The sequence below is a fragment of the Juglans microcarpa x Juglans regia genome, chromosome 3D (assembly GCF_004785595.1).
Source record: "Juglans microcarpa x Juglans regia isolate MS1-56 chromosome 3D, Jm3101_v1.0, whole genome shotgun sequence".
Classification (NCBI taxonomy): domain Eukaryota; kingdom Viridiplantae; phylum Streptophyta; class Magnoliopsida; order Fagales; family Juglandaceae; genus Juglans; species Juglans microcarpa x Juglans regia.
Genome location: NC_054598.1, coordinates 6,018,880 through 6,041,079, shown reverse-complemented (window position 1 = coordinate 6,041,079; position 22,200 = coordinate 6,018,880). Strand labels below are relative to the sequence as shown.

The following is a 22,200-nucleotide window of genomic DNA, read 5'->3' as shown; positions in this document are numbered from 1 at the left end:
TCTTTATTACATATATGTATATGATTACTGATCATTACTGAGAAACCTGGCATGCATGAAATCTGATAAATTAGCAGCATAGATATATAAATATGAGATAGCTGAAATATTATTACACAAGTTGAAAGCACTGGCGCTAGAACATTAATGGGATGCTGAACTTTCAAGGAACGAAACAGGTTATTGTCTTGCATATAATACGACAAGATGCAAAAATAATTCATGATCTGGTACCTAGATCATGACTTCATTTTAAGTATATGTATAATGCTGAAGAAATTTCAATATTACTTTTGTACCTTGAATTTTACTCGGTCAAATTAATGAACTCTTCAGGATAATAACACAAAAATAAGTCTCTTTTTTAAGATTTTTGATAATATTAATAGCAATAAAATATATCCGTAGTGATTTACAAGTATTGTAAGTATGTTAATACAAATGAAAAATGCTAGTTAGTCCCACTCAAATATACTGCTCAAAGTTATCGATGGTGTATCTTTTTTAAATGTTTATAAAATTTACGATTAATGAACTTTTTTTTTTAGAGTTTTAAAAAATATTTAAAAAAAAAAAAGAGAATAAACTAGCAATAACATGCAATAACATGATTCATCATGGCCCATTTGGCATGCTAGCAAGCCAATTCGTTTGTTGGTAACTCCATTACTCTTTTGTACCCACGTGAATAGTCTTAAAACTATGAAAGCTTCTTTGAAAAAGCTTGAATATCACTAAAACACATTTTTATAAATTTTCAATTATATTTACAACAAAGTTGTGAAGTTTTTATAAATGTGATAATTTTTCGATTGCTAACCATATAATAAATCAAAATCTCAAAATTATCTAACAAAGTAAAAATATTAACATGGTCTTTCAAATTAATATTGTAAATTTAAACAATCAAATTCACGGTCATAATATATTAATATAGGAGTAGATGATGTGACTTTCTCTTGTTATCGAAAATTATATATGTATATAGATCATATATAGCCCTATGAAGATTGCAATAAATTGAATATCACACGTCCCACGTCATTCACTTCACGTTCTTTCTTCACATGATTGTCATAATCAAGTACATAGTTTCCTTTCTCATCCCGTAACTTGGAAATTAGGAGGGATGATAGCATCATGCATAAACAGTCGCCAAAGAAGGCAATATCAAGTTTCTAACTATTGCTGCAATGATTGGAACGTATGAGTGTATCCAACCAAAGCCACGTGCTAGCGTCAAACAGGTTGGCCATAGACCAACGTTACCCGTGGAATTAAAAAATGAAAGGAAAAAACAGTTTGTAACGACCCTAATTTGTCAATACACTTATCAAATTATTATTATAAAGTTTTAAATTTTAGTTACAATAAAATATTTTAATATAATTATAATAGATCTCATAATAATAAGTAATGCGTGGACACAATAACTTATAAATAGCATAATTTTGCAAGATATAAGCCGGGCGTTACATCAGGCAAGTCATGACCATGTTTGGTAAGGTGGGATGTCGGTTTAATTTTCTGTTCCTCCTTGTCGGCTTTGCCTTCACCATGCTAGCATTTCTCTTATTGATGTTCCCTCCTCGGTCTATATAAGAAGGAAAATACTGATTGAATCTATAAAAATAATCGATTGAATTTTTTATTTACTTAATAGTTAAAGAAGTAAATATTAGTGAATTGATTTTTTTTTAAAAATGTTTAAAGATGTATAAATAATAATTAAAAGAAAAGAAGAAAAAAAAAATAGATTTACACTTATCGGTTGATTTCTTCAATTAATTCATCAGTCCGTGTAGCACGGTCCATATGAGAAACACGTGCCCAAATCCATTGATTTGACTTGAATGCCCTTTTTATTTTCTATGCTTTTGTAATTTTAACGGGGTGTTTTGTTGGGATCCAAAACACATCTCCTCATTTCGCAAGTCTTTTTAGTTTAATGAAATTTTAATCATTAAAAAAGAAATAGATGACTTGAACATAATAACTTAAATGATGTTAAGTGACTGCAGGCCAAGCCTGACGATTGAGCGGCTAAGATTCAGGTTGGGCCAAGTACAACCCAACCCCAATCGTAAGCCTTATATTGCCATGTAGAGATGGCCTTATGTTGCAATGCCAGTAGTAGAAGAAACCCGGAGACTACCCGTCTCTTTCAACCTGGAAACCCAAAGTGGCAAAAGCCTCGACGTCTAGAGTACGAAACTATCGCATTCATATTATAATGAGTGGTCCAAACACAGATTCATTGGAATTCATAAAACTCATTACCAAATTTCATTTTATTGGATTGTTAATGAGTAAAAATAATGATACAACAGGAAAAAAAGAAGAAGATATTCCAAGAGAGAACAAGTCTCATAGGTGCATCATTAATGTGGCGATTCAACTGTACTAGAGAATCTGATCCAAAGGAATGAACAAAAATGTTAAGAAGTTCGAAATTTACCGGAAATATAATTTCTGTGTCTCCCAGGTCCCAAGAAAGTAAAAACCCACCCAGCAGAGATAAAAATTGATGAAGTTATAACTTTCGGTATTAAGTTATGATGGATCTTCTTCCGTCTGTCCAGCTAAATGTTCTAAAACTCAATATATTACTTCTTTCAGAGGGTGCAATCTATCTGATACAGTGAAAGCATGCACTTCATTTCCAATCTCTATCCAACTGACTGCTCGTTCTTTCTTAACATGTCTCTCATCCATAAGTTTTCTAAACTTCTCTACCAGCTCCCAACTTCCAAGCACGGCATATATACTTGAAAGTAAAACATAGGCAGCAGAGGATTGAGGCTCCAACTCGATAAGGTGTTCAGCCGCTTTTCTTCCCAACTCGATATTTCCATGAATTCGACAAACACCAAGCACAGCATTCAAAACTCGAACACCAGGCTTACGAGGCATCTTCTTGAGTCGTTCCATCAACTCGTCAAAACGTCCAGCCTGACCCAAGATATCAATTAAGCAACGCATAATGTTCTTGATCAGGAATGATGCCATGATCACAAGTCATTGAATTGAACAACTTAAGCCCTTCTTGCACAAGACCTGAATGACTACAAGCATTGAGAGTGACAACAAAGGTGGTCCTATCTGGCTTCACTCCTGATCTTATCAAATCATCAAACATTTTCATTGCCTCTTCACCATGACCATGCTGAGCTAAGGCAGAAATCATTGTGTTCCACAATACAACATCTCGCTTATCACCCATTAGATTGAAAACCCACTTGCCAATTTCCAAACTCCCACATTTTGAATACATGTCAATGAGAGAGCTCACAACAATAGTGTTAGGTCTAAAATTAGTTCGTATCAAACAGGCGTGCATCTGTTTGCCATGCTTAAGTGAAGCTATACTGGCACAAGCACAAAGGCAACTACTGAATGTAAATTGATCAGGTTTAACTTGAACCATCATCATTTTTGTAAACAGCTCAAGCGCTTCATACCCTAGGCCATTTCTTGCATAGCCAGAAATCAGAGCTGTCCATGATACAGGGTTTTTCTCAGGCATTCGATCAAACATTTCGCTAGCTGATTGCATGTCCCCCCATTTAGCATATCCTGAAACGAGGGTGGTCCAAGCAAGGACGTCCCTTACACTCATGTCATCAAATACTCTCCTCGAGTCTCCCATCTCCCCGCACTTTGCATAAGCATCAAGAACTGAACTTGAAATCACCACATTTGACGTAAAACCAACAATCAAAACCTGCCCATGAACCTGCCTAGTAAGCTCCAATTCCTTCAACTTCACGCAGACTGTCAAAACACCGGAAAAACTGAACTCGTTATACCCAATTGACTGTCTCCGCAGCTCCCTATAAAACCTCACAGCCTCGTCACAGCACCCACTCCGTGCAAAAGCTATCACCATAGTGTTCCACGACACAATATCCTTCACCGCAATTTTATCAAACAACTTCTTAGCTGGCTTAATCATCCCCATTTTAGCATACCCAGAAAGCATATTATTCCACGTGTACAAGTTCCTCGCAGACATTTTATCAAACACCTTGCGTGCCTCCACTTCATCACCGCACCTGAAGTACACAGCAATCAACTGGTTCGACAAAAACGTTGTAGGGTGCTTGAGTCCGGTGAGCTTCAAATGGAGGTGAACCCATTTGGCATGTCTAAGAGACTTGGAGTCCGCGCACCGTTGTAAGAGATAGGAGAGAGTTTCGGAGGGCAAGCGGAGGCCTTTGCGGACCAAGAGCTCTAGGGAAGAGATTGCTTGGGAGAGATGACCTTCCGAGGCGAGGCTGAGGAGGGATTGGACAACGCAGGGAGTATTGGAGACCGGATGTTTCTTGTTGGGTCGGGTGTGAAATGTTTCTCGGGGGAGCCTGAGAGTCGGGGAAGAGAGAGAGGGCATTGCATAACGTCTTCATCTATGTATTGCTGATTGTGGTGATCTTGGAGACTTGGGAGGGCAGCTCCTGCTCCGCCGAGGATTGGCAATGGCGGCTGTGATAGGAATGACAAACCTTCATGGGCCTAGTTCCAGATACCCGCAGTTAGTTTGATGGGCTTCACTGGCGAGCCTTGTCCGGTAAAACCCGATCCTATTATCCAATGTTGGCAAAAGCAGGAGCGTAATTTTGGCGAGTTTGATCGAACGGTAGATGATCAACTTCTGTCCGTTTGATCATTATGTAAGCACCAATTGAGTTATAGTTTATTGTTGAGTTATAGTTTATGTTTAATAAAAACTTATTTATTTTACAAATAAACTGTATTGTTAATATTTTATTATAATTTTGTGTTCATACAAATTTTAATACTTCTCTCATTCGTTTTCATTTGAGTGCAATTGATTTTTTTTTTTTTTTTTTTTTTTAAAGAATTGTGCAATCGGATTGTGGAATATGTGGAAAAACGAAGATCTATGCAAATGAAAACTTATATAATTTGAGAATGTGTTGGAAGAGGATGCAATATGCATGCGTTCGAGGTGAAGTAAATAAACATAATTTGTGCTTGGAAAACAAAAATTGAATAAAATTTATGAAAAAATCTATTTATTATATCTTACATCACACACTAATATATGATTTGTTATTTTTATTTTTTTATTTAAACACACACATATTAATGTGTAAACGTGTATAATTACATATTGAAATATGGTGTTGAGATGATAAACAACATTTCTCAAAATTTATATCTGAAAATTTTATATTATTAGGTCAGTCAGCAATAGATAAATTTATATAATTAACTATTATATTTAGATATATTATTATTAGGGCTCGAGAATTGATTAGGTTTCTCTTATTTAGTTGTAAAAAGTTTATTTATTTATTTAATGCAACTGAATTTGATATATACACTGAAAAGGTAAATTATCTAAATTTTAAATTGGATTTCCGCCTTATTGCGTTTTAATGCAACTGTTTAAGCAAAATAATTAAAAATAATAATGATAGGATTACTACTTATTTTTATTTTTTTTATTTGATTTTTTTAATTTTTAATCTTATTTAATAATTAAAGAAGTGACTATTAATAAAATTATATATTTTTTTAATTTTTTTATTAATTAAAGATGTTAAAAAAATATTTAAAAAATAAAAAATTTCAAATGTATTATAAATAATAAATAACTTGTAAGAAATTAATAATCCTATTACTACCATCAAAAAACGTGTTTATTGGGCAAACAAATTTTCTCAAATCGATAAATTGCACGTGGCATTGCTGCAACTCGAGGCATACTCATAACTCAACCCCCAAAAATGGTTATTATTATAAGGAGAAATATTACAAGTATAAAAAGTTTTTTTTTAAAAGTAAAATTATATAATAAAAATAATTTTTTAATTTAACTTATTATATTAAATTATATTAATTTATAAATTTATTTTTATTAAATCTTTTTGTGGGTTAAAACATTTATGTATAGAAAAATGTCTGGGTCCTGATTTTGAGTCCTGAACGCTTCTACCGATACTTTATTTTTATTTACTTAATAATTAAGTAAGTATTTTGTGATGATGTTATATTTTTTTAAAATGTTTAAAAATATAAAAAAATATATAAAAAAAAAGAATTAACCTTATCCAGACATTTTGTCGGGCTACACCACTCTTCTATATAAGAAAATTAGCCAAGATGGTCCAGTTAGCGTTAGCTTCAAATGCCAAAACAATACCCATAACCTCGATTACTGCAAAATAAAAAAAACAAAAATATAAGAATACTCTCAATAACTTTTTTATCTTATTTTTTAAAATATATTATTAAAATATATTTTTTATATTTTACATACTGACTTTTACAATATGTCATATATCAATTTATTTATTTATTTTTTATATTATTTAAATATTATATTTTTTAATTTTTTAATTTATTTCAAATATTATATTCTCTACACAGCATATATTTCAAAAAAATAAATTGTCTTAATATATTTTAAAGAAAAATATATTTTACAGTGCTCTTAGCTGGATTCTGCAATTTTTTGTATTGCTCAATTAGCTTTAAAACCATGAAAACCAAAAAGAATAAATTGTCTTAATATAACATGGCTCTTGGTATAAGTGGGATTGCATATATATATGAATATAAATAAACTGTTCAACCAGACCTCAATCATATCATTAATTTAATTATTTTTTAATAAATAGTGGAACATTTCAGTGTTTCACGTTGCATAAACGAATAAACAAATTTTGTTATTATTAGTCCCATCACATCATGTCATCTAATGATGTTAAGCAATATAGACCTCATCCTTCCCCTCCTCCTTTTTTTTTTTTTTTTTTTTTTTTTTTTTTTTTTTTTTTAAGCATAATTGTGAACAAAAAATGTTTCTTTTTATGTAATTACTGATATTCATTTCAACAATTACATAAAATCGATTTCTTTTTTCTCTTGGGTAATACTATTCTGCCGTCTAGTATTTATTGCTGGGTGTGCTACTCAATCTGTTTATTTTTTTTTTATATTTTTTTTATATATTTTTATTTAAAAAAATATATATATATTAATATATTTAAAATTATTTTCTTAATTATTAAGTAAAAATAATAATAAAAAAAATAAAAAATATCAACGATCAAAATAAGTAGACAAATTAAATAGACAAAGAAGCTTTTCCCTTTCTTTTTTATAGGAGAAGTGAATATGCGAAATGCACAGAATATCTTATTTCATGCCAAACAAGTCCGACACACGCTAGCTCAATCAATTTGACTCCTAAAAATACGAACTGACCAATATGTGCAATAAATAATAAAAAAATAATATTTATTTTCTACCTACCTCACTATAAATGTTTTAGCTCATATTTGGGATTAAAAAATTTTTCTTATAAGTCATTATTTATTATTTTATATTTATAGAATATGAGAATAAATAATTACTGATGTATAGTATTCTTTGGTAAGATTGTATCTTGTAAGGTGACTGGATTCCAATAAAAATTAATTCTGTCTAAATTAATTAACAAAATTTAGTAAATCAGGCAAAACTCTAAACACTTAAATAAATTCTACTAAAATCACAGTGATTGATATAATATATTTGTAATTGAAGATGACAAAATTCAAGATAAAAAAGAACATATTTTTGTTTGTATGTTTCTATGATAAATAATTTGTGAATTAAACAGTGAGAAATCGTAGGTATATGTATTTCATGAACATGTAGAACACTTTCATTCTTTGTCATATTATGTGCATAATAACTTGGTTGTATCATATTTGTAGATTGTAGACTGCAATAATTAAACCTTAAATTGTTATGATCAATCGGACGGGTTAGATTTGCTCACGTGACAACGTTAAACCTTCGTTATTATTGAATATGAAAACACTGCCCCTCTAGATGATCATCATGAATCCCGTTCCGGTGCTTCTATCAATCAAGCCATCAAGACCACACACGAACGGTTGAGATTTGTCTCCACAAACCAATCTCCCCCACGTGACTCTCGTAAAACAGGCAACCTTTTGCGCCTGGCATCCACGTCAGCATGATTTGGCGTCTTTGACGATGATTCCAACGCATCACTCTCCACCGTCCGATCAAAAGCCCAACAAAGCCATCGATAAAATCTTTTATCTGCAAAATTCGACTCAAGGTAGTAGATATGGAGAAAGACCATAGGAAAGACGGCCCTTCCGCTCCCTCTCATTGCCACTGTTCTTAAGATCCCTTTTCTCTCCCTATTCCTCCTCTTTCTATAATTCGCCCACTTCTCTCTCTAGACCTCTCTTTCCGTGGCACCGTAGAATAGCTGGTAATCTTTCTTTGTTGTTATTTGCCAATATCTAGATTTTTTAAATTCTACATCTTTTGTTTGCAAAACCCTAATAATGGCCATGCAAAATCTCTCCGAGGATCTGATTTTTATATTCTGATATTTGATAAATTGTGACAACACCAGAGAGATCTGTTATATGTAAACGTATTTTCCTTTATCGTATATCTGATCTTGGAGTTTTGATTTTTTTTTCTTGTACGGTATTTTAACTGATAGTTTGTAGGATATATCGTTTCTGTTTGCTTATTAATCCGTTCGGTAAAATGTTTTTTGGGTTTTGGTGAATCTAGGGTTTTGAAGCAACATTTGAGGATTTTGTGATGGAAAATGGGGTTGATATTGTTGATGGTTCTCTAACGGGGGAGAAGAAAAGTGTGGGAGTTGGGGTTTCTGAGGAGAGAATAGTGGAGAGGGCTGTGGTGGACTCTGCTGAATCGAAGGATTTAGAAGATGAAGAGGGTTTGGGGGAGGCAATGAGTACCCCAAAGATTTCCGAAGAGCAGGTGGCAGAATCTGATTCCGTGAATGGTGGGTCTGGGGTGGAAGTGGGGACGTTGAGGTGGTTGGTGAGTTGGATTTGGGCGTGTTTGATGGTAATTCAAATGCTAGGCATGAGGATGATGAGTTTGAGGAGGCGAGTGATGTTCTAAGTGTGGAGGCGAGTGAGGTTCCAAGTGAGGTTCTAAGTGCGGAGGCACCTGTGAATGTTCAAGATAAGTTAAATTTGGTGGTGAGTAGGAAGGTTGTTGATGGAGCTGTGGCGGATGGGGTTGTTGAGGTAGGGACTGAAAAGGAGGTGGAGACTGATGAATTGAATGGGTCAAGGGATGAGGTAGTTTGCGATAGTGGAGAAAATGGCGGAGAGGGTGCATCCGAAGTTGGTTCTGGTGGAGAGAAGAATGTGTTGAAGGGTGATGGTGAATTGGATTTAAGATCTGGTCTAGTAATTGAAAACTCTGAAAATAAGGATCTTGTTAATTTGAATTTGGAGCAAAATCCCGTAGATGAAAAATCGGAAAATGGAGGCGATAAGGTGGGGGGAGTTGCCATTGAATCCCTTCAAGAAACTGAATCAAATAGGGAGATTCTTAATGAAGATGGTAATGGTGAGGAGCTGAAGGATGATACCTTGGGTACTGAATGTCAAGACAGCGAGAATGGGGATTTGAAAGATGCTACTACTGTTATTGCTCCAGGTTGTGAGGATGATTATAGTGGCATCACCAATTGGAATGGGAAAGCAAAAGATGCCGAAGCTGAAGTTGATTCTGGGTGTCATGTAGAAACTTGTAAACCAAAAGAAACTTCAGCTGATCAGCACACTCTCTTGGAAGGAAGTTCAGCAGTGTCTGAAATTGGAAGATCTTCTTCTGTTGAGTTGTCTGAAGCAGAGAATTCTAAAAGAAGGGATTTGACTGCTGAGGATAGTGAGGGTTCTCAACTTCTGCATGCTGATGAAAATGATCATGAAGTTTCCCACAAGCATACTGTGGTTGAGGTGACTCCAGTGAAGGAAGAAAATGCTGGGCAAGATAAGCAAAGAGCTCAAGTTAATGGAGAACCGGAGATACAGCCAGTACCAGAGCTTGCCTCTTCATCTGGAAGGTATACAAATCCAGCTCCTGCACGTCCTGCTGGCCTCGGGCGTGCTGCCCCACTACTGGAACCTGCACCCCGCGTGGTTCAGCAGCCTCGTGTGAATGGATCTGTTTCTCATACGCAAACGCAACGAATTGAGGACCCCATTAATGGGGAGGCTGAGGAGTATGATGAGACTCGTGAAAAGCTGCAGATGATAAGGGTGAAATTTTTACGGCTTGCGCATAGGCTTGGACAGACACCCCATAATGTTGTTGTGGCACAGGTTTTGTATAGACTGGGGTTAGCTGAGCAGCTGCGAGGGAGAAATGGGGGTCGTGTGGGTGCCTTTAGCTTTGACCGTGCAAGTGCAATGGCAGAGCAGCTTGAGGCAGCAGGGCAGGAACCACTGGACTTCTCATGCACAATTATGGTTCTTGGGAAGACTGGAGTTGGTAAAAGTGCAACCATCAATTCGATATTTGACGAAGTTAAGTTTGGCACTGATGCTTTTCAACTGGGTACAAAGACGGTGCAGGATGTTGTGGGAACGGTGCAGGGATAAAGGTACGGGTCATTGACACTCCGGGACTTCTCCCTTCCTTGTCGGACCAGCGCCAAAATGAAAAGATCCTCCAGTCTGTCAAGCGATTTATTCAGAAAACTCCTCCAGATATTGTATTGTATCTTGATCGGTTGGACATGCAGAGCAGGGATCTTAGTGATATGCCACTCTTGCATACCATCACTGACATATTTGGACCATCTATATGGTTCAATGCAATTGTGGTTTTGACTCATGCAGCTTCTGCTCCACCTGATGGCCCTAATGGTACTGCTTCTAGTTATGACATGTTTGTGACCCAACGTTCTCACGTTGTCCAGCAAGCCATTAGACAGGCAGCTGGAGATATGCGGCTTATGAATCCTGTTTCATTAGTGGAGAACCATTCCGCATGCAGGACAAATCGGGCTGGGCAGAGAGTACTGCCAAATGGTCAGGTTTGGAAACCTCATTTGTTACTTCTCTCGTTTGCATCAAAGATTCTGGCTGAAGCAAACACACTCTTAAAGTTGCAAGATAATACCCCTGGAAAGCCTTTTCCAAATCGAACAAGAGCACCTCCTCTACCTTTCCTTCTCTCATCCCTTCTTCAATCAAGGCCACAGTTGAAGCTACCTGAGGAGCAGTTTGGTGGCGAGGATGATATAGATGATGATCTGGATGAATCTTCGGATTCTGATGAGGAATCTGAATTTGATCAATTGCCACCATTTAAACGATTGACAAAGTCCCAAGAGGCAAGGCTCTCTAAAGCTCAGAAGAAGGCATATTTTGATGAGTTGGAATATAGAGAGAAGCTTTTTATGAAGAAACAGTTGAAGGAAGAGAAAAAGAGACAGAAGATGATGAAGAAGATGGCTTCTTCGGCAAAGGACCTGCCTAGTGACGTAATAAGCGAGAATGTAGAAGAAGAAAGTGGTAGTGCAGCATCTGTGCCAATTCCCTTGCCAGATTATGCCTTACCTGCTTCTTTTGATTCTGATAATCCTAGTCATCGGTATCGCCATCTTGATTCATCCAACCAGTGGCTTGTAAGGCCTGTTTTAGACACCCATGGTTGGGATCACGATGTTGGCTATGAGGGCATTAACGTAGAAAGATTGTTTGTGGTTAAAGACAAAGTACCTTTGTCTTTTTCTGGACAGGTTTCAAAGGATAAGAAGGACGCCAATGTCCAACTTGAAGTAGCCAGTTCGATAAAGCATGGGGAAGGGAAAGCAACTTCATTAGGTTTTGATATGCAGACCGTTGGAAAGGATTTAGCTTATACTTTACGTAGTGAGACAAGGTTTTGCAATTTTAGGAAGAACAAGGCAACTGCTGGTCTCTCACTTACTCTATTGGGTGATGCCTTATCAGCTGGATTGAAAGTTGAAGACAAACTGATTGCTAATAAACGATTCCGGTTGGGCATTACTGGTGGTGCGATGGCAGCTCGTGGTGATGTTGCTTATGGTGGTAGTTTGGAGGCCCAGTTGAGAGATAAGGATCATCCTCTTGGTCGTTCTTTATCTACTCTTGGGCTTTCTGTCATGGATTGGCATGGTGACCTTGCTATTGGTTGTAATGTACAGTCCCAGATCCCTATAGGACGGACTTCAAACTTGATTGCTCGTGTCAATCTGAACAACAGGGGGCAGGACAAGCCAGCATTCGTTTGAATAGCTCGGAACAGATTCAACTAGCTTTGGTCGGCCTCATACCTCTTCTCAGAAAACTATATGGTCAGCTTCAACAATTGCAGTCTAGTTAATGATGAATTAGGTTATACTGAAAGCAGCTTCATCTTCGTAGGAGATAAATTTTAATTGGCCATCTCTTAATGGTCGTCATCAGAAGTGAGTGATACGAAGCTGCTTATTTCATCGTTTCTAAACCCAAAAGAAAGTACTTTTCTTGATTATAGTGATTTTAGCTGCTTTGTTAGATATCCGCATTTGGTGAATTTTGTCCTCTTTAAGCTACCGGACCAAGTATTGCGGCTTGTTCAATTAATGCTTTTGTTTAAATCATTCTCTCAAGTGGTGTGAAAATTCATTTCTATGCACCAAGTGTGTAATAACTTGGCCTTTCTCATTCCCTTTGTTCCATGGATATCATTTTTACCTTCTTTTGGGTTTTATCCACCCTCCTCCAAGATATTTTATAAACAAATACAGATGCTTGGTATCGTCCTCATAATTAAATATATACCTAAGACCAAAAAAATTGATTAAAAATCTCGCTATCAATCTCTTGGCCTGAAAAAAAGGTAATCTTTCAAGACAACGGAAAAAGAAAATCAATGTGTAGATGCCTTTTGTTTGTCATTCTCTTAAATCTTGAACTGGCCGGTAGTTTTGGCCGATGCTCTTACACCATCTGTTATTTTCATGTGCCAACGCCTCAGTTTTGTTTATGATGCAGCTGATGGCCCTTGTCCTCGGGCTTGTGTTAATTTCATGAGGAGAATCCTATGCCCTGAGTCCTAATAATTAAAACTGCTCTTGTGGCTGCCAACATCTAAACAATTAGAAAAGGCCGTTAAGTACTCACCAAGTGCCAAAGTAGTGATGTCTCATCCTTCAATAGCACGCATTATTGAATCTTAGGTGGGGCTTGAAGCGACTAAGAGAGACTGATTGAGGTAGCTAGCATACAAAGTTTTAAAAAAGGTAGCTCTTTTTTATTTAGTTTCATTATTAGTTGGGAATATCCCACGCCATTAACTTTTTGGACGATGTTACTATGCCGCCCATATTCTATTGCCAGGCATGACCGTTAATTTATTCTTTTTAAAAAAAAAAACAGTAAAAAATAGATATAAATTTACTAGTAGTAACTTTAAAAAATAATAAAAATAAAATACACTAATAGTCAAACTAGAGACAAACACAGAAGACAAACTATAATTTTTCTTAGCTTCTTACTTTTATTTTTCGTTCTCCAACTTCCAAACACCCGAAAAAGTGATGAAAAGAGTCGTGTGTTTATACAAGAGGGCATTAATATCTTGGGTAATGCTACAATCACCGGCAAAAACCATCGGAAACTTCTATTGACGGTATAGATTTTTTTAAATATTTTTTAAATTCCTTAAACATTCTTTTTTAAAAAATAATACAAACTCATTAAAAAAAATATTTTCTTAAAAGTTAAAAAAAAAAAAAAAAAAAAAAACACAATACTTTGTCTTAGCCTTTCTCGGTGGAAAATTGTTTTCCCTAATATCTTTTACTAGCCCTGCAATGGAAGCTTGTCTGTCCGAGTGTCAGACAGTCAAAATGATAGATGTGGTAGTTGCATATGGAGGGAGACCATATTGCGTGGCTAGGCTTGTTGAATTCTTTCTCTCACAGCTTGCACCTTTTCCTCTATAATGGTTCAAATTATGCCATTTTTACAACAAAACACCGAAGATATTAATCATCATGTTATAGCTTGTCGTCGAAATTTCGCAAAAGAACCATTGTTTACAGCATTTGGATCGATTGATTTCAAACAACCCAAGCCCAAGGGCTTAACCGCGCGCATCTCTCTCTCATTTCTTTTTTTTCCCCTTTTGAATACGTAAGGCCTAAACTCCTTTAGATTATGCAGGGCTTTTCTGGTAGGATGGTATCAATTGTCAGGCTGTAAAGAATAGTAAGGTTAAAAAAACAAAAGAATTCATTCTAGCCATTAAAATTTTGGCCCTTTCTACGGACTGAGTCATTGACTTTATACGTATAGCTAAAATCTTTATTGCTCAAGAGACTCCATTAATATTACTGCTCAATAATGTATTGCAAAAACGTTGTACTCGAGAACACCGTTACCGGAGGTAACATTAAGAAAATGCCTCTTTGCCGTCACAAATCCACGTGCCAATCGGAAAACACCAGTCCCACCAACGATTGGCATCTCTGCTGGCGGATTCAAAGCAGCATTTCTGCCCAAAATGGTCAGGCTGCTAACATTGAATTTCCCAGTTTTGAAAACAAAGTTGACGGCCACAAGTAGACCTAGTTCTTGTTGGCCAGCTGAGCCATAGAGCCCCTGCGCCCGACCCACGAGCCTGGACGTGCCTTCAGGGCCTTCTGTAAGTGGGTCATAAAAAATTAATACTGCTCCAAATAGGGTAGGTGATGTGTCAGTGATTGATGCTCGGGCAACTTCCACTGCGCTTATGTTCTTCCCTGATAGTGTGTCATCAACGTAAAAATGGAGCCGGGTCACCTTTTCTTTGCCATAGGCCCATAATGGAGTTTTTGGAGCCATTCACCAACTTCTTTGGACTCTCGAAAGGTGCTTTGCAACAATGGCATGGCCATGCATTGTGTGAAAAGCAATAGAACTAGAGCTAGCTTTGGCATCTCACTCTGACCAGTCCCAACAAAAATGTAGGCCCGAGGCTCTTTATAGTGGCAGAATCAACATCATTTTCTCTATTATAACCTCTCTCTTGGTTATACATGCTATGTCTTTTATCCCTGAGCCGGAGGGTTTTCAGACTCAACTTTCTTAATAATGCAGCTGACGTCTCTTGTCATTAGGCGTGTGTTGTCAAGGAATAGGCCATTAGGGAGTCTTTAGTTACTAGGTGCCTAAGATCAACTGTTACCAATTATGTCGTATCCTCCATTTGACATCTTCTTCAACGCATTATTGAGCTACTGAATTCTAGCAGATAGAATTAACAAAAATTTTACGCGGAATTATTTTTGTGTATTTTTTACGCACTCCACTAATATGATTAGCTGTGTCATTTTTTTAATATAAAATAACTGTTTTCGCCTATTACATTAGTGGAATGCACAAAAAATACGCAAAAATAATTATATGTTGTAAAACTCCAGAATTAAAAGAGTAGAACTTATTTCAATTTTTTGTGATTTTAGCAAACACTGCAAAAATAAGAGAGAAGCCTATCAGAAAGATGGATATAGATCAGGCAATGGTGGAGCAAGTGGAGCAGACCAAGAGGGGGCGCCACTCCAGTGCATATATGTATGTACAATGGAAGATAGGTTGCCCAATTCCTTTTTCTCACATCTACCACCAAAGTGCTCTTTCCTCTATAACGGTCCATCACTTCACTTAATTTACAACAGGTTGATGGTAGCATCCGCCTGCTTTCACACGAGAAAGTGTTCTCTAATTATTTTATAACGAAACGGTGAAGATATATATATATATATATATATATATATATATATATATAAATATCAATCATGTTATAGTTTGCCTTTAGCCCAGCAACGCTTACGCTTGATGCTGACCCTTGTTAGCTGGATGGTATGGGTTATTTATCAAGCTGGAGTAGTGCTAAAGTCTGTCTAATATAAAAATACAGATGTGGAATTTGTGAAGAATTTTTTATTTGTGAAAGCCTTGTCCATCTGTTCACAACCTTTTTTAAATGTGTCGACAAATTAACGAATCAAAATCTTAAAACAGCAAAATCAAATCCAAAAGAAAACAAATTTATTTGACCAATGCAGTTTTTGCAACTCCATAGTAAGCCCATAAAGCCCGGCCCCAAGCTCGGCCCACGAGCCTGGAGGTGGGTTCAGGGCCTTCTGTTTGTGGAATAGTGGGTCATAAAAAGTGAAACCCTCTCTTTTTGGTATCTTGAGTTTTTTGAACCGTGTATCAACTTCTTTGGGCTCTTCACGGTTTCTGCCCAATACTAGTCAGGTGCATGCAGGGCTCGTCTCCCATTTCACCGACCAACGTATTGCAATTTTCGAAGGGCAAAACTTTCAAAGAATCCGTGCATTTCATGCTAACCCTAAGCAACGACCTGATCAACCTGTTTTATCTCAGTGATCAACATCTCTTGGAAATCTTCTCCTAATTTTAGAGTTTTAAATTGCATTAAAAAAAAAAATTGAAACATAAGTGAACCGCCCAATATTTATCGTTATATGCGAAATATTAAATGCACAATAAATATTATTGAGTTCGAGATCTAAATGCAGATTTTTAGAATTCGTCAAAACGGACAGCCAATGAAACCAATAGGTCATTTGCATGTTTATGCATCATTGATGTGCGTTCTCAATGATTCTTTTATCATATCCTTTAAAATACATCACTAAAATTTATTTTTTTTATATTTTACGTACTATTTTTACAATAGATCATATATTAATTTATCTATTTTTTCTCTATATCATTTAAATATTTATTTTTAATATTTTCTTATTCATTTCAAATATTTCTTCTAACTATAAATGAATTTTCAAAGGAGAGAGAAAATAATTAAAAATATTTTAGAATTGTGAATAGTATTCTCTACATCTAGAAGATTACTATAGCAAAATGTAAAATAAAGATCAAAATACAAAATCTATTGGGAGGATTTTTTGATCAACTCTTGATATTTTATAGAAAAATATATTTTACATGAACTATTATGAATGCTCTTTAAATTCCGTAGAAAATAGCTCATAAATATATCGAATAAAAAAGCACTACGAACGAACATAATAACAGACCTCTAGTACTAATGCTTATAAAAAACAAATTGAACTTGTACCAATAGAAAACATTGTAATCAAATCGAAGGACAGCATATTATACACACTAGTGAACAACTGTCACATTATACCCTACAATAGCATCACCTGTCGTGGGGTCAAACCAATGTGTCTGAGCAATGGCATACCCACGTGCCAACCGGAAAAGCCCGGTTCCACCGACGATTGGCATCTCTCGAAGGTGCAAACCTGTGTTTCTGCCAAGGAGGCTAATACAACTGCCATTGTAGATGCCATCTGTGAATCCAAAATTCATGGCCATGATGAGAGCCAGTTCCTGCTGTCCTGCTGACCCGTATAGTCCTTGAGCCCTGCCCACGAGCTTTGAATTTGGATTGGGTGTCTCGGTCAAGGGATCATCTGCCATCAGGACAAGGCCGAAAAGAGTCGGAGATTTCTCTGTATCTGTAGCTTGAGCCACCCTAACAGCGCTGGGATTCTTGCCACTGACCGTGTCATGGAAGTAGAATTGGAGGTTTGTCACTGTCTCCTTTCGGGACTCGAGCCTTGTGGCCCAGCTCTCTACCTTCAAGCTTTGAGCACGAGGGAATATAGCTGCCACTAGGGAGAAGATAACCACTACCACGCCTAATTTAGCCATCTGATCTCTTTCCTTTTTGTCAAGCAAAGTTAAGTTTTGTGAAAGGAAGTTAGGAAGAGGAGGGATATATATTATGGCTTTGGAAGTCTATATATAGGGCATGTGAAAGATTCACAGGTCGTTCAACTGCAATAGACTGGAGGAAGAAAGTTTGGACCCTTTTTTTAGGGGTCCACTTGTTTAATTTCAGGCGGTGCCAGCGTCTTTTACTACGACTTACTCCTAAATTTTGAAATTTTAGGAGGGAATCGGATACGCAGACAAACTGATTCAAAGCCCAAGAGATGCTCCCACAAAGAAAACTAGAAATGCAGTTGTTTTGTTCCATACGCTGTCTATAAGCTGGTGCATATACGTGTATTTCGTTCACCTAACCCTTGAGTAACGCTATATTTCCCGGAAGGAGGGAGTCTCTTTTGTTCCCTGAATTATGGAAGTCTTTCCGGCCTCTTTGTCTGCATATGGCGTGGGTTTCAAGATCAATTCCAATATAATCTGCAGGATCAATCACTCAGCCACTTTGAGGTTGATCTAATTGCGCATGCTTTTCAATGGATAGATTATGTTGGTTTGCTATAATTTGAGAGAAACATGGCACTGTCCCATATACGCCAGCATGATGATAATCATGTTCTTTAGAAATATTCAAATTTTATTTTTTCAAAGGGTAAAACAAAGTAATTAAACGTGTCACCATATTCTGTTTGATCTTCCCAACCCTTTATACAAGTACTGCCGCTTGCCTAATTTGATTCTAAAGTTCTCTAAATATCCTTTTCGATTATAATAGCTGTAAAAATTAGACATATATCAGAAAATCAGACACAGTTATTATAGATTAAAAAACGTAAAATGTTCCGAACTTTTAAAATCTTAATATATCTAATGTTTGTTTGTACGACTTTTAAATTATTCATTCCGATGATCACTAGGGCCTGAATTTTTGTTCTTTGAAGGAAATGGTGAAGATAACATCGAGTATTTATTTAAGATTAATATCATTTTTCATTTTATTTCTGCAGCATATCATTACCAGCTTCATGATTTTGCCGATATTCATACGAAGGGTAAAGCATAGAATAAACGCTAGCTGTTACATGGCTTTAAAGTTTAGGAGGCTTCCGGATCTTTGTCGCTTGTTCAAAGCCATATGCGATCTCAATCAGCTTTGGCTCCGAACCCTTTAGTCCTCCAAAAGCAAGGCCAAAAGGATGGCCATCAGAGTCAAATCCTGCGGGGACAATTACTCCTGGAAAACCCCCAATTGCAAGGATAGGAGAAATACTACTCGTAGGAGTCACTAAGGCGTCTAGCTTATTCTTTCTCATCAACTTCGCGAAACCTTCTCTATTCAGACTTTCCATAATAGCCAATGCAGTCTTCTCTGTTTTCCCAATCCCATTTGTTGCTTCTGCGTTTATAAAAAGTTGTTGCCCATATTCAAGCTTCTCCTGCATTAACGGCAGTCAATTAATAGCTGGTTGTCATATCATGAGCCTGAGATTTTAGTTTCGGCATTCATCGAGAATGAATGTAATCACTTGAGTTTAGAATAATATCTACTAATTCCATGATAATTTACTACTTGCCTATAGCTTTAACAAAAGAAAATGTGGATCGTGATGCCTAGATTATGAGAACCGGAGGTCACTACACTCACTAATTTTGGGTTTTTCTTGTTGAAGGCAATTGCATCAGCCAAGGACCGCACTGGGAAGCCACTAGCTCCTTTAGGTATTCATTCAAGAATATTCTGAACTCTGCCAACAATGCAATGGTTTCAACGCTCCCGGCAATGCCATAGTCGGCAAGATTGGGTATTTCCAGATTGTCTAACAGCACTGCACCTCGCTTCCTATATTTGCATAAAAGTATTTGTGTTTTTTAGCATACAAATGGTGTTGCCTGTCTCTATCTCAACTGATCTCTATGATCATTAAAATTGACACAAAGCAAACGGAACACAAATCGTCCTAATTGGTTACCTCAAAGTGTTGAGATGTTTTTCAACAATTGCTTTAGTATCATTGCCGATCCCAAGATAGAAGGGATTTCTCACTATCCCCAGTCTCTTTCCTCGGAGCCCGTCAGCCTTGAGAAATTGTGCATAGCCACCTTTCGGAATGTACCGTGATGTTTCAATTGTCGCCTTGTCATTGTAGTCAATGCCTGCGATGACATCAAGAACATAAACAGCATCTGACACTGTCCTACAAATGGGCCTGCATTATCAAACACAAAACCAGGAGGTAGGTTATGTTATTGGAATATAAACATAGAAGTGTGAAAGATTAAGCAAATGCAATCATAAGAAGATTGGAGGATAGAGAATAATTAGACTATAAAATTTAGGCGTAAAATTGTAGATTTTTCTTTTTTTTTTGCCCCCTCAACCCTCAACCCTATAATCTATATGCATATGAATCATGATAACTTACCCCACGCTGTCCTGTCTTGGGGATATTGGTATGACTCCTGCTCTACTAGTGAGACCAACCGTCGGTTTGAAGCCCACCACCAAGTTATTGTTGGACGGACATAAAATAGAGCCATCAGTCTCGGTCCCTATCGACACTGCTACCATATTTGCTGCAACGGATACTGCTGATCCACTGCTTGATCCACAAGGATCATCCCCTGTATAGGGATTCTGCAAGCCATCGCAAATCATGGATTTTGAGAATGTCCTGTTGAGAATTCTTATGACAAACTTTATGTTGCAATTGAGATTGAGATGATCGATTAGGTTCTTACAAACTCAATATTAATTACGGAAAAAGAAAGAGAGAGGTAGAAACTTGATGGCTGATGCCCCCTATTGTGCTATGATTTGTGCATGTGGTGTGACGAGAATAAAGTGAAATGATAGTGAGTTGAGATGAAATTTGAAAATTGAATAAAATATTATTTTTTTATATTATTATTATTTTAAGATTTAAAAATTTTGAATTGTTTATTATATTTTATGTAAAAATTTAGAAAAAATATAATAATTATATGAGATGAATTGGAGTAATTTTTTTTATCCAAACCAACTTTTCGTACCAGATCTTAGCCATGATTTGTCAAAAAATTCTTAAATACTCGAATAGAAATCTATGTCAGGATTTACTATGCATCAATCGCGGTTTATTTTCACATTCAATATCTATAACTTTTTTATAAAAATGTGATAATATTTTTCATAAGATATGACGATGTATTTTTATAGGATGTGGAGCGTAAAAGAATGAATAGTAACTGAATAAATTATCCCACTAAACTTGATCTATCCCTACAGTAAACAACGAGCTGTCTGCTAGCCCAGAGTGGAGGAGGGAGATCCAATTAGCTTACTTTGAACTCTTCCTATCCAAATAGTTCCCATCCCAGTAGGTAGTAGGAAGCCAAGCAAGGATAAGAGAGAGATCCTATGGTTAGGCCAGTTAGTTAATGCATGAAGGTTATAGAGACGAAAACGATGGATGTCCTAAGTGCAATTTTTCCATCTCTTAATATTCTATACCAACCTTCCCTTGGCCACCTCTGCCGCTCCAACCACTGGGTGCATCATCCGACCTGAAATGAGACCACTCGCTCAAGCTGGCCTTCCCCAATATAATAGCCCCAGATTTTCTCAACTTGGTCACCACGCCGGCGTCTCGTGGCACAACCGAGCCGAGCAACGCGTACGAGCCAGCCGTGGTGTTCATCTTATCCTTGGTTGCAATGTTGTCTTTGATCAGAATAGGAACACCGTGCAGCGGAGAGAGTGAAATGGGTGCTTTAGTATAGCGCTCGTGGTCAGCCTTATCAGCTTGGGACCGTGCGTCTGGGTTCACCTCTAAGACACCCTTAAGCACGGGGTTGATTCTGCTGATTTCTTTAAGGTAGAACTCAACGAGTCCCCTGGAGGTGAACTGGTTTCGCTTGAAACCGAGCTGGATTTGCTGCACGGTGATTTCTCGGAATGAGAAACCATTGAACTTCAGGGTTTGGAGCCCGGCCCCGGATGCTAGTGTGGCTAGACGAATCAGGAGTAGGGCTGAGAAGAGAGAGAAGCTTAGATAGCATAGGGGTGACTTGTCGGTACCCATGGAATTAGCTGGCTCACTGCATCAATCCGCAGGGGACCTTCTTAAGTATCCAATTGCTTTTCTTTGGGAAGAGGATAAAGTATCCGAGGGATCTCAAATCGTTTTAAGGTATATATGGTTTCAAGCAGATGCTTTTTTGTGCATATGCATGTGACAAAAGAGTGGGATCCATTCTGCCAAATGCTACATCTAATTATTTAAAGAAGCCTGATAATTTAATGAATAGATAGAGGGGATTGTTACATGCATTTGGAAAATGGTATGAGATGGCCTTTTCCAACCGCGATAATGTCTTACAAGCGACAAACCAGAATGCTTGTGCACTTCTCAGTGAACTTCTAGAATTTAATTATTCAAATGCTCCTTAGAATAAAAACAAACAAAACCAGCTTAGATAATTGTCTGAGTGGGGCCTCGCCTATTAGCCAACTATCGTTTATACTCAAATCCTGCAAGTCCATTTTTTTTTTTTTATAACCACAGCGGCACAGGCGACGACCTGCGAACTTACTATTTATAATTTATTTTTATACAAAAATTTGATGGCTAAAATCTTTCTGTCGATTAACTATGTACATCAGATTAGCAGT

General features: G+C 36.8%; 4 protein-coding genes and 1 pseudogene across 4 annotated transcripts; 1 reads left to right on the top strand and 4 right to left on the bottom strand.

Moving 5' to 3' along the window:
* Positions 1–2,348: 2,348 nt before the first annotated feature.
* On the bottom strand, positions 2,349–4,486 carry LOC121254227 (pentatricopeptide repeat-containing protein At2g21090-like). Its single transcript, XM_041154192.1, is given in 2 exon segments — positions 2,349–2,976; positions 2,978–4,486. Coding segments are annotated over 2 exon segments (1,791 nt in total). The 5' UTR covers positions 4,391–4,486; the 3' UTR covers positions 2,349–2,598.
* Positions 4,487–8,607: 4,121 nt separating this feature from the next.
* LOC121254336 (translocase of chloroplast 120, chloroplastic-like) lies at positions 8,608–12,442 on the top strand. The gene is given in 4 exon segments (XM_041154331.1): positions 8,608–8,757; positions 8,805–10,425; positions 10,428–12,065; positions 12,068–12,442. Coding segments are annotated over 4 exon segments (3,525 nt in total). The 3' UTR covers positions 12,184–12,442.
* Positions 12,443–14,153: 1,711 nt separating this feature from the next.
* On the bottom strand, positions 14,154–14,802 carry LOC121254245 (dirigent protein 23-like). Its single transcript, XM_041154214.1, has one exon. The coding sequence runs from the start codon at positions 14,667–14,669 to the stop codon at positions 14,184–14,186; it is 486 nt and encodes a 161-aa protein (XP_041010148.1). The 5' UTR covers positions 14,670–14,802; the 3' UTR covers positions 14,154–14,183.
* Positions 14,803–16,922: 2,120 nt separating this feature from the next.
* LOC121254242 (dirigent protein 23-like) lies at positions 16,923–17,564 on the bottom strand. Its single transcript, XM_041154211.1, has one exon. It carries the CDS (start codon positions 17,532–17,534, stop codon positions 16,980–16,982), a length of 555 nt encoding a protein of 184 aa, XP_041010145.1. The 5' UTR covers positions 17,535–17,564; the 3' UTR covers positions 16,923–16,979.
* Positions 17,565–18,499: 935 nt separating this feature from the next.
* Positions 18,500–21,667, bottom strand: LOC121254232 (annotated as a pseudogene).
* Positions 21,668–22,200: the final 533 nt, after the last annotated feature.